The 12607-nt window shown below is 35.9% G+C and overlaps 2 protein-coding genes across 2 annotated transcripts in view; one reads left to right on the forward strand and one right to left on the reverse strand.

The window, feature by feature from the left end:
* Window positions 1-3637: 3637 nt before the first annotated feature.
* LOC111389051 (deoxyuridine 5'-triphosphate nucleotidohydrolase-like) lies at window positions 3638-4640 on the reverse strand. The gene is made up of 3 exons (XM_023013909.1): window positions 4286-4640; window positions 4094-4185; window positions 3638-4009 (listed from the first exon to the last, which is right to left on the reverse strand). The coding sequence occupies exons 1-3, from the start codon at window positions 4636-4638 to the stop codon at window positions 3765-3767; spliced, it is 690 nt and encodes a 229-aa protein (XP_022869677.1). The 5' UTR covers window positions 4639-4640; the 3' UTR covers window positions 3638-3764.
* Window positions 4641-9605: 4965 nt separating this feature from the next.
* Window positions 9606-12607, forward strand: part of LOC111389045 — a 20996-nt gene continuing 17994 nt past the window's right edge. The window contains exons 1-5 of the mRNA XM_023013894.1: window positions 9606-10229; window positions 10308-10425; window positions 10534-10722; window positions 11184-11930; window positions 12035-12571. Coding sequence (XP_022869662.1) covers window positions 9714-10229; window positions 10308-10425; window positions 10534-10722; window positions 11184-11930; window positions 12035-12571 — 2107 coding nt within the window. The 5' untranslated portion in view covers window positions 9606-9713. The remainder of the gene's footprint in view (window positions 10230-10307; window positions 10426-10533; window positions 10723-11183; window positions 11931-12034; window positions 12572-12607) is intronic.

Here is a 12607-nt window from a genome sequence, read left to right on the forward strand (position 1 = left end):
TTGTGGGTTCCTCTGACTTTTGTCCATTTCCACAATAATTAACATGCGTAATACAGAAACTAACTGTTTATCTGTAAGATGTGGATTTCCTGAGAAATAAAGATCTGGGTGCAGAAAAGAAATTCCATATGTTGTTGGGTTAGAAATTATAATTTGGCCCCCCATGTTTGACATGGTAATGGAGGCTAGTATTTATTGATCAAAATGTCAGTGGAGGCTTTCCTTTTCTTTTTTGTCCATCTCAAGTTTATCATCTAAAATAGCAACTTTATTTTGGCCCCGTTTGGTAGCAATTTTTTTCAAAATGCATTTTTTTCTCTTTTCTTTTCAACCACACATTCTTTATTAAAATAATATTACATGCAAATAAAAAAAATTTCCTTATTTTTTAACTATATATTTCGCATCAATTTACTATTCTAAAATTCATTTTTACATAAAAATGACTATCAAACACCTCCTTTATTACAGTTAAGTGATAGATCTTGGCAGACTAATACTATCTATCAATGGTGGTGTTCAACTAGAGTTTAGGTGGTAGTGGAGCTCAGGGTCCACAATTAATTGTGATCAATTACTATGAGCATAGGCCCCACAATCTTAGTGTGTGGGCTCCACTACGATGAGGTCATAAGCTCCTCGTGGTATGACAATGATTAATTCTGTAAGAACTTAGCTTTTCCTCTGGCTGGCAGTTTAATGTCTATTGCATTACATTTAGATGTAAAATCCGCACTCAAGAGAAACCATACATCGGTTTAACAGTTTGATGTATACAAGAAACCAGCACATAATAACGATATTTTAATTACCTGAAAAGAGTCTGCAGCGTAAGGAAACATTCTTTTAGGCAAAGTGGCTTAATCCAATAGCCTTCTTACATGCAGAATAGGGATGTAGTTCTTGAGGGTGGCTACCGCCTCAGAAATATCAGTTGGGTGGTACATGTGTAGCTTCTGGGGAGGCTGTTCTCCATTCCCAAGATAGAGTTTAGCCCCGGCAAATTTTCACTCCAAAAAATCAATTTTTTAATCGTTATTTCACTATTTCAATTGTCATTTTTAATTCTCATAATCACTACCGAACATACGTTTATTGTATTTTGTAGAATTCAAGGTACAAGTAAAATGAACGTGTTATTCACTTTATGACCCCGTTTGGTTCTCATTCTTTTCAAAATTTAATTGTTGGAATAGTGTTTTTTTGAAAGATGCGTGGTTAAAAAGAATTTACGTATAATATTATTTTATGAAAGATTATGTGATTAATAATAAGAGAGAGAAAGAATAAAAAGGAGAATGGAGGCCAAACGAGAACTATAAACAACTTGCCATCTGTATTTCAAGCTAATTCAACCGTTTTTTAAATATATTGCGTGTGTTTAGCCCCTATTCTTGCCAATTTTTTCCAACTTTTTTTCAAAAAATGTGGGTCCTATGTTAGACAACAAGGACAACGTCTCTTACAAAAATTGTGGTCACCTGAGAAAATGTTGTCAATTGAGTAAGAATTTTTTTTTCTTTTCTACCCTTTTCAATTGATTGTTAAATATTGATAGAATTAAAAATGGGTAATTGGCACAAAACGTCCCTACCTTTCAAGTCTATTGTGGAAAACGTCCCTACCTTTCATTTTTGCCCTCATTTCAACCTTTCTTTGTGTTGGACGTCCTTCCGTCCATATTCCGTCAGTTTTTCCGTTAAACATTCGGGTAATTGGCACAAAACGTCCCTACCTTTCAAGTCTATTGTGGAAAACGTCCCTACCTTTCATTTTTTGGCATTTTTGCCCTCATTTCAACCTTTCTTTGCGCTGGACGTCCTTCCATCCATATTCCGTCAGTTTTTCCGTTAATTAAATACAAAAATACATTTTTCTTTCCATAAACAAGGGTAAAATTGTCCTCATCCACTTCACCCCTTTTTCCCGCCATCAACTTAGTCCATAAGTAACAGTAGCAGTAACATGAATCTGAAAATACTTTAAATGATTAAGTAAAATAAAGAAAAAATATCGTGAACACATTATATTTCACAATTCCACAACTACTGTTGTTGTCATCTTGTGTCACTGGAAAAATTTAGAAAGACATATTAAATGGGTAGTTAATTTATAATGAGTCAATTTAAAATGAGTCATTCATCTTCTCCATTGAGCCAAAAAGAGCCATTCACCATTTTGGCTCATTATAAATTGACTACACATTTAATATGTCTTTCTAAAATTTTCCAGTGACACAAGATGACAGCAACAGTAGTTGTGGAATTGTGAAATATAATGTATTCACGATATTTTTTCTTTATTTAATTTAATTATTTAAAGTATTTTTCAGATTCATGTCGCTGCTACTGTTACTTATGGACTAAGTTGATGGCGGGAAAAAGGGGTGAAGTGGGTGAGGACAATTTTATCCTTGTTTATGAAAAAAAAAAAGTATTTTTGTATTTAATTAACGGAAAAACTGACGGAATATGGACGGAAGGACGTCCAGCGCAAAGAAAGGTTGAAATGAGAGCAAAAATGCCAAAAAATGAAAGATATGGACGTTTTTCACAATAGACTTGTAAGGTAGGGACGTTTTGTGCCAATTACCCTTTAATTAACGAAAAAACTAACGGAATATGGACGGAAGGACGTCCAGCGCAAAGAAAGGTTGAAATGAGGGCAAAAATGCCAAAAAATGAAAGGTATGGACGTTTTCCACAATAGACTTGAAAGGTAAGGACGTTTTGTGCCAATTACCCAATTAAAAATAATGGAGGGCAAAGATGTACATTTTCAATGCATCCTAGGTCAATTTAGTCCTTTAGGCTCCACGGCATCATTCTTTCCCTATCCATGGCTAACAAAAATCATGTGTAATGTGATGTGTTGTCAGCTAGTTACTGTAGGAAAATGAGATAGTGGAAAAATACTCATTAATGGAGCTCAAACAGGGGAATTATTCACCTAATACATTTTAATCCGTGGTCTCTACTACCCTTGTAAACCATGTTTGCAAGTTATCATTATTTTTCTCACTATCAGCAGTTAAATATTCTTATTTCAGGATGTCTTTTCCAAGTTCTATGCAATTCATTAAGAAAATTTACAAATAAAACAATAGTGTATGACTTTCTGGTTTTAGGTTAGTCAATCACCTAATCTTATCCAAATGATGTTACCTGCAGACAACTTGTTTCTCTCTTCTTGGAGCCAACCTAATAAAGAGCATGTTTGACTAATTTATAAGCGAGTTTCGAAATAAACAGTTCTTTTGTCGATCAAGGGGCTGTTTGGGCCCCATTTTTTCACCCAAAAAATTGATTTTTTGACCGTTATTTTATTATTCTAGCCGTCATATTTGATTTCTTCTCTCACAAGTAGACCCCACTTTTCTTCTAACAGTCAAAAAATCAATTATTAAAATCACTCCCAAACAGGCTCCAAAGATATCTAGCTTATTTGATAATTGATTTTTTAACCGTTACAAAAAAGTGGGGTCAAACTGTGAGAGAAAAAGTCAAATATGACGACTGAAATAATAGAATAACAGTTGAGAGAAAAAATCACCCCAAACAGACTGATAAATCACTTTGGCGAGTACATTTGGAACCAAAAAGTTCATTTTTTTAAGCTCAGCCGAACACGCATAAAATGTAGTGTTGAAAATCCAGTTACTTTTAATAAAGATCATCTAGCAAATACATCTGCAATGTGATCAACTAGAAGACAGCACACAGAACATATAATTCCCCAAGATATACCATTCTGATTGCAGAAAATTAAACACCGGTAGATCCAAAACCGCCCGAGCCTCTAATGGTTGAATCAAGATCATCAACCTCTGTTACCTCAGGAGTTAAGATTTTCTCAATAATAAGTTGTGCAATTCTGTCACCAGCCTTCACTTCAAAATCCACATCAGAATGGTTAAACAAAATGACCCCAACTGGACCTCTGTAATCTGCATCAATCACCCCCGCTCCTACATCGATGGAGTGCTTCCATGCCAACCCTGATCGTGGCGCTATATAATAGAATCGGAAAAATCCGTCAGCATAGATTAAGGGATTTAACGTGAATCATATACAGAAATACAGTAGAAAATTACCAATACGTGCGTAAGTTCCTTCTGGTATGGCAATGCTAAGATCCGTGGGAATCAAAGCTTTGCCTCTGGCTGGCACTTTAGTCTCCGTTGCACTGCATAATCCGTAACCCATCAGAATTCAACAAGAATTTGTATTATTTACCCCATTTGTGTGGAAAAAAAAATTCTTGAGGGATGTGGATAATTATTTACCTGGACAAATCATAGCCTGCGGAAAGAGGTGATGCCCTAGATGGCAAAATAGCTTTTTCTGAGTGCTTTTTGACGCGGAAAAAGGAAGTGAACTCATGGGGTGCTTCAGAATCGCCGTTTTGTTGGAGTTTTGGGATTTTGGGGTTTGGTTCTTCGATTTCAGGGGTACGATTTTCCGCTGTTTGAGCCATTTCTAGGGCAAAAGAACAGAATTTTTTATTATATGTACTTCGTGAGTAATGGCAAATTGATGAGGGTTTAAACGATTTGTAAGAGGGATGATTGGGAGAAAAATAGAGCGAAATTCGCTTGAATTGCGGATTGAGAGAAATGGCGCCAAAAATCCCCGCCATGTTTACGGGAATCTTGTGCTATGAAAGTTTCATTTACTTTCTTTATTTTTATTTTTTACTTTTTTCTGAACTGTTAAAGAAAATACATTTTTTCCCCTTCTCTTAGCCCTTATTTGGTTCTGATTTTTCACCATAAAAAATCAATTTTTGATCGTTACTTTCTCATAATTCAATCGTCATTTTTTACTTCTTTACTTACAGGTAATATATACTTTTATCTTTAATGATCAAAATATTAATTCTCACAATAACTGCTGAATTGGCCCAAGTAGGTCCTAACTTTAGGGTTATCAATATGTCCAGTTTCCAAGCCAAATCAGTTCGATTGTGATATAAAATCCATCAATATTAGGGTCTGTTTGAGAGTGATTTTGAGAATTGATTTTTTGACCGTTAAGAGAAAAGTGGGGTCCACCTGTGAGAGAAAAAGTCAAATATGAGCCTTTTTAGGAGTGATTTTGAGAATTGATTTTTTGATCGTTAGGAGAAAAGTGGGGTCCACCTGTAAGAGAATAAGTCAAATATAACGGTTGGAATAATGAAATAACAGTCAAAAAATCAAATTTTTGAGAGAAAAATCACTTCGTATAACGGCTAAAATAATGAAATAACGGTCAAAAAATTAATTTTTTGGGTGAAAAAATCGCTCCCAAACAGGCCCTTAATATTTGTCCATAGCTAGTATTAGGTTGATTTGAATTGGTTAAATTAAACAACGCAATGTATGCATATTCCGAAAAAATAAATTCGAGATTTTACAACTTTTCAAGATTTCTCAAAACTCAATATTAGTGAATCTCAAAATTTGGGGAATCATAAAATGCTATGAACTCTTGAATTTTATAGAAGCTTTAAATTGTAAAATTTCGATTTTTATAACTTATTGGGCATATTTCTATTCAGCCCCTGTTTGACAAACAATAAGAAGATAATGATTTTTTTTTTTTTTTTTTTGAAGAATATGTGATTTAAAAATAGAAAAGAATTTTAAATTTATGTGTAAAATATTTTACCGCGTGAATATGTAATTGAAAATGAGTTTAAGAAAAAAATTTTGAAAATTTGAATAACATACACGACTAAAATGTAGTGTAAAAATGCACCACGATATGAAATTAATGGAAGCAGAAAATGAAGTTTCGGCGTAAACTAGGCCAAAATACGAATGAGGAACCTACGCGCGGAATTTGTGAGGAAACTTTCGTTACATAGATGTCCATCACGCAAATATTATATCATTAAAAAGTCATTGAATTTATAGATCAACGGAAAACAAAGTGGAGCAATTATGAATTGTTAAAAAAAATTATCTGTTTGGGAGTGATTTTGAAAATTGATTTTTTGCCCGTTAGGAGAAAAGTGGGGTCTACCTATGAAAGAAGAAGTCAAATATGACGACTGAAATAGTGAAATAACGGTCAAAAAATCAATTTCTTGGATGAAAAAATCGAGCCCAAACAGGCTGTATGCATGTAGTTAGTCGAATAAACTCGAAATTTGTACAAACTCTATATTTGTTTGGCATACTCAACTTTTGCATAACAAACTTGAAACCGCTAAAATTTGTAATTTCACCCATCAAACTATAGATCATGTACAATACTAAGTTCGAAATTTTCTTCGTCCCTTGAAAATCATAAGTTTAACCATAATATTGAACCGTCAATTCTAGTATCAACATGTTAACGCCATATATTTCTGGAAATTGCTGTATCCAAATTCAAAAAATTGCATGAAAATATGGACAATTAAAATCACCCTAAAATGTAAAACCAGACAACAATTAGTATCATAATTAAAAACCAACATCTATCCGTCCATAGTTACAAATTTAACAGTGCTCAACATTTATACAATAATTATTTATTGGAAAATAACAATTTTCAACGTTATAAATGAGGCCTTCATCTTACAAAACATTGTAAGGAGGTCAGCACAAATAAAATGGAATCTCTATGTAATAAATGGATAAAAATACAAAAATACAAGAAGACTTTTACATTTTTCACGTCGTTCAACAATAGGAATGACAACGGCGCGAGTTTGCAACAGAGTAGGTTCCCTCACCCTCACCCTGTTGGGAATTTTTCCGTCCCGTATTCGTCCATTAGTTGTTTAAGATGTGAGGGGCAAGGAAGGGGGTGGGACATTTACGTACCCGTTTAATTTTTTATTATTTTTTAAAGTTTTTAATAATTTATTTTATTGTCTTCGTTCATTAAAGTGAGATAATAATATAGTTATTATAATTTTAATTAATTTATTTATTTTTAAAAGTTAAATTATCCGAATATACTTGGTAAACTAAGATTTGTATTTTATTTTATTTTAACCATACATTAATAAAATAGTATGACACGCAAATACAAATCTTTTCTTTTTATTTTAACCATACATTTTTCAACGATCTTCTGCCAAAATAGATTTTTAACCTTTTAATGTGGTTCAAACATGCTCTGGATTTGAAATTGAAGCCTATGCCCCTTTTAAGTTGAATATGGATTTTGTAATCGTAAAATTTTTTGAGAATGTATGATTAAAAAATAGAAATTTTTTTTATATTTACGTGTAAAATGCTTTAGTATAAAATTATGTGATTGAAAATGTGTAACCCGGGTTAGCACAATTGCGTCGTCTTCTCATGAGCATACGAGCCGGGGGATTGTGCTAACATGAGCCGGGGGTGACACGCCGTTAAGCTAAACTCCAATTTTAATCATATCATCCTACCTCCGCCCTTGACCTATTTTCCCCCACATTTGCAAAGGTTTTCTTCGCGTCTCTCTCGGAAATTCACTCTCTCTCTTTAGAAATCATCCTTTCGCTCACTAATGGCAGACAGGACTGAGTCTGATTCCCGCCCTAACCAGATCTCCAAAGGTCGTTTTCCCTCACATTTGTTTACGCTTTTAATAAACCGACTAATTAATCAAAATAACTCGTTCTTAAGTTTTTTGGTTTTTTTTTTTTTTTGAATTTTTAAAGAAGGGTTTTTTTTGGTTTTTTTTTTCTTTTTTTTTTTTTTTTTTTTTTGGTCGGGTTTATTGTTATTTATGGGCTTACGGCCCACTTAAAGTCTTAAAATTTCAAAAAAATTCATTTTTAAATTTTTAATTTTTATATATTTTTTCGTCGATCTGGTTTGGTTTTAAACCAAAATTAAAATTCTCAAACCAAAACTTCAAAACCATTTCATTGACCGGGTCCATGTGGCACCAAATCGATGGTTTCTGAAATGCGATTTTCAGTTCGATTTTCCGGTTTGACGATTTTTGCTTACAACCCTGGTGAGGATATGCCTCCTTACGTTTTTCGAACAATCTTCCAGCATCGAAACTCTAGTGGGGGAAGAATTTAAGGGCTGGTATCGAATGAACTCTTGGGGCCCTTATTCGCCCTTTATTTGGCCCACCACAACCTGAATAAAAACTAGAAGTCTTCTTGGTTTTAGGTAGAAGGACAGTGGTGAACATTGGAAGGTGATATGGTCCTTGAAATTGTAGTTCTAATCCAATATCATAAGTATAAGGGAAAAATTACATGGACACGGATGGGGACAGGGTTTAGGATAGGGACGCCATATGGTGCCCGGAATAGGAGCCCCTGTCCCAAACCCTGTCTCCTTCCCTGTCCATGAAGCAACACTCTAAGTATAATGAGTTCTTCATTTTAGTCCACTTTTCTTACTTTTTAAATTCTTTGATCTTATTCTAAAACTCCATTTTTATATAGTTGCAATCAATCGGTTCTAGCTCGCTTTAAGAGAGTAGGCTATTGTTGGAGCCATATATGACCTCCCCACGAGAAAAGGTCCTTCAAATCTATAATTGATAGGCGATCCCTCTTTGTATAGCCAAAGGCAATAGCCTCTGCTGTTTCTTCCTTTCAATGATTCTAGCATTTTCTTTTCAAGTGCTAATGCCTCGGATTTACTTGCAGAACAACATAAATAGAAGGAATATGTCAAGTTTCAGGTGTCCTTTATAAGGTACTTGAGCAAGGTGAATGAGAATAAGTCCTTGAACAACAACATTGCCTCTTACAAATCCCAGAATAACGAGTTAGCTCACCTCTCCCAATTGTGATATATTCCAGCCACATTCAAGATTCTTCCATGCCAAAATTGTTGAAATTTCAATTTCTTAATAAACAAGTAGTTCCCACCAACATGCATGCATGAAAGAGAAGTAGCAAATTTGAATTAAAACTCACAGCTTCAGCCGCCTTGCTATTTTGTTGACAGCCACACAATTTTGTTTCTTGAGAAGCAAGATTTCCACATGCATGAGCCACCTAAGGGGCAGCCCACTTTTGCATTAAATGCTGGTGTAAAATTTCATGAATTCAGCAGATTTTTTGTCCAAAAATGACAGGCAAGGCTGGCAGTTTCTTTCTTAATACGGCAGTTTTTTTTTGCTATAATTTAAGGCAGTTTTGTAACAAATTTCTCTATAAATAGAGAGGTCCCATGCAAAGAGGATAGAAGTCACAAAAAAGTAAGAGGAAAGGCCACAATAAAAAGTGAGAATCCTTCCCACGAGAGGAAGAGAAAAATAGAGGGTAGAAGAGAGAAATAAAAGAGAGATTAGAGACTCTTTTGAGAGGTTTTTTGTTGACAGTTTGTAAATTCCGTTGTAAATTCTATTCAAGTAGAAATAGAATTATTTTTCCTCTTTTATTTTCTCTTCACGTGATCGGAGAATCACAACAAGTGGTATCAGAGCTTGGTTCATCAATTAACCCTCGTAGTTTTTGATAAAGCTTTTACAAGTCAAGATGTCAATGGAGGAATATTCATCAGGAGCTATGATCAAACTCACTGCCACCAATTACACACTGTGGAGGCCTCAGATGGAAGACCTCCTTAGTTGTAAAGACTTGTATGACCCCTTGGAAGCCAAAAGTGAAAACCCCGATCCTACCAAGGAGGCGGAGTGGAAGAAGCTAAATAGAAAAACTATCCCCGTCGTGCCCCAGGGGAGCGATGGGTTGATTCTGGAAATAGAGAAAGCAGTCAGGATCAACGTAGCAAATGGAGCACTCGCTGGGGGCCTGACGGCAAAGAGATAGACACTATGCGTGAGAAGTGGGGGGAGTCTAACAAGGAATCTGACATGCTGCTTGATAAAGGGCCATTTCATCCTCCGTACCATGGGAAGGATGAGAAGGATGTGGACCACTATCGACCATGGAGACCTAACACTTCATACAGACGAGGCAGAGGGGAGCCTCTGCACCAGGCTTTGACCCCAAACAAACAGGTTTCTACATTTGTGCATGGTCGCGGACGTGGAGAAAATCCTGCTCCAACCTTTCCTCTTGTTAGGGGAAGGATTAGCTCTGGAGGTAGCTCTGTCACCAATATTTATATTCCCCCACAGCCAGTTGGATCTTTTTCAGAAAAGGTTGAAAGTGGCCATGGAGAGCAATCTGCATTAAGATACAGCCGAATAAAATTGCTTAATATGTACAGGATAACTGATATGAGATCCTTTGCAAAACTTTTAGGGGAGGTTGATCAAGTACCTTCCCTCACTCTGGAAGAACCTTTAGAACCTCTAGCTTTTTGCACCCCCACTCCTGAAGAATTGGTAAGCATTATTATCTACTGTTTTAAGAAATTCGGTTTGTTTCTACTTGGAATTTAATTTGATTGCTTGTGTCTGTAGGTTGTCTTGAAGGGAATTGACAATGGAGAAATCATGAGTAGTGGCGCTCCACAGATCACTAAAGAAGGATCTTTTGGTCGAACAACTGATTCTGTGCAGACAAAAGGAAGCAGGATTGGTATTGTCATAATCGAATATTTTTGCACGTCCACAATCAAATTTTCATTTTATGTGACTGAAAAATTGGCTCATTTTGATCTGTATTGATTTTATTTTGTGTGAATAGGCATTAGAAATGATTTGCCCCTTGCTCTTGATGATCCTAAAAGTGAAAATATGGATGATGTAAAAGGTGGTTATTTAAATTATTCAGAAAGTTTGTCCCAAGAGAGGCATATGTATTCTTGGCCAAATGCGAAAGTGGAGACAATGCAGGATTGTCAGGCATCTGCTTATCACAAGTTGAATCCTGAAGGTGCAGTCGATGTTGTTTTATTTTATTTATTTTATTTTATTTTTTATTTTTTTGGGACTTCAGGATAACTGCGGTCCGATATGTTGAAATCATACGTATACAAAAAAGGGACAACGGAGTCATGACTTATTAGATAATATAACAGTTGAATTTCCAATCGATCAAATTGTATTGTTCAATTTATTGGGGTAGCCAGCATGTTCTGGTCAGAGCCTTCTGAAATTGTTGATTATTATGTCCTTCTGGATCTATTTGATTTTACATTGTAGTTTTATTTCTCATTGACTTTTAAGACATCTCCTGCTCGTGATTAAACATCTGGTTTTGAATAAATTTTGCACGGCATCTCCTGTGTGTTACATATGCATCAATTGAAATTTAAAATTAAATTTTCATTCTGTTTAACTTTAATATAATAGCTATAAATCTAAGGAAAAGAACTTAACTGCTTTGTCTTTCAGCTCTGGAAGAAGAAAGTGCTTCTTATAGGCAGAATGAAGATTCGGACACCACTAGAGAATCAAGCTCGCCAAAAAATTCTTCAATGCTTCATGTGGGTTCTTGGAGATCATCTTTCCCAGAGCGTTCCAAGTCAACTATTCATGATTCGAGAGAGACATCTACAGAAGTGCACGGTGTATGTGAGAAAAAATTGGCTGATTCAACAAATGCCGAAAGAGGAGGACTCAAATGGTCGATAGGTGATGATTCTATTATGAGAAGGCAAGCATCTGCAGTGTTTGACAGGGAACTGGAATCATGCAAGAATTCTCAGTCATCTCCGGAGGACCTGATTCTTTACTATAAGGACCCACAAGGTGAAATTCAAGGTCCTTTTGCTGGAAGCGATATAATTGGATGGTTTGAGGCTGGATATTTTGGCATAGAGTTGCAAGTGCGCCTGGCTAGTGCACCGTTTGACTCCCCATTCTATTTACTTGGGGATGTGATGCCCCACTTGCGCGCCAAAGCTCGACCACCTCCTGGATTTAGTACACCTAAGCCTAATGAAATTCAAGATGCATCTGGTATGTTGAACCACGACAGCCTTGGGAAGCTTCACTCAGCTTCAAGTGAGGCTGATGTGATAAAGAATGAGCCAAGATATGTGCATGGTCAGAAAACGGAGGCTGAGAACAGGTTTTTGGAGTCACTGATGTCTGGCAGTGCAATTAGTGCGCCCCTTGAGAAGTTTGCTCTCGCTGAAGGTTTGTGTCCTTTTATGTTTTAAAAAAATAAAATAAAAATTTGGCCAGGCTTCCTTTTATTCCCATTTTCTTAGTCTTATGTGAACATTTACTTTGCTCTACAGATATGCATGGATACATGGGGATCAATTCAAATGCATTACCTTCTGCGGGAGCTGGTAGTGGGGATGACGCTTATCTGTTGGCAAAAAAGATGTCACTGGAGAGGCAGAGATCTCTGACGAATCCCTATTCATATTGGCCTGGAAGAGATTTAGCTTCCCATTCGGCAAAGACAGATGTTGTAAATGACTCCTTACTGGCACATTCGAATCTTAACTCATCAATTTTAGATAATGCTTGTGCACAGCATAGTTCTCAGAATGTTGACTTAATGTCTATACTTCAAGGCTTGCCAGACAGATCTACAAATAATGTCAACAATGGAACTAGTGGTTGGTTGAATTTTCCAGTTCAAGGGGGGTTGGACCCACATCAGGATAAGTCGGATATGCATCCTGGTCAGAATTTCCCTCCCCAAGCTGCATCGGGAACACAACAGCAGAGGCCACAGTCGCAGAGTTCATTGTTGACAAATTTATTAGACCAATCTCTTAATAATCCTTCCAGCATCTTAACACCAGAAAAGCTACTATCTTGTGGTCTTTCCGAAGATCCACAACTGTTAAGTTTGTTGC

Source organism: Olea europaea, unplaced genomic scaffold, assembly GCF_002742605.1.
Source record: "Olea europaea var. sylvestris unplaced genomic scaffold, O_europaea_v1 scaffold555, whole genome shotgun sequence".
Lineage (NCBI taxonomy): Eukaryota > Viridiplantae > Streptophyta > Magnoliopsida > Lamiales > Oleaceae > Olea > Olea europaea.

Bases quoted from the DNA above. Each gene is read 5' to 3' on its own strand.
- LOC111389051 (XM_023013909.1), bottom strand. From the start codon at position 4,638: ATGGCGGGGATTTTTGGCGCCATTTCTCTCAATCCGCAATTCAAGCGA. The intron at 4,186-4,285 runs GTAAATAATTAT...CGGATTATGCAG, and splicing joins GCAGGCTATGATTTGTCCAG to TGCAACGGAGACTAAAGTGC. The intron at 4,010-4,093 runs GTAATTTTCTAC...TCTATTATATAG, and splicing joins AGGAACTTACGCACGTATTG to CGCCACGATCAGGGTTGGCA.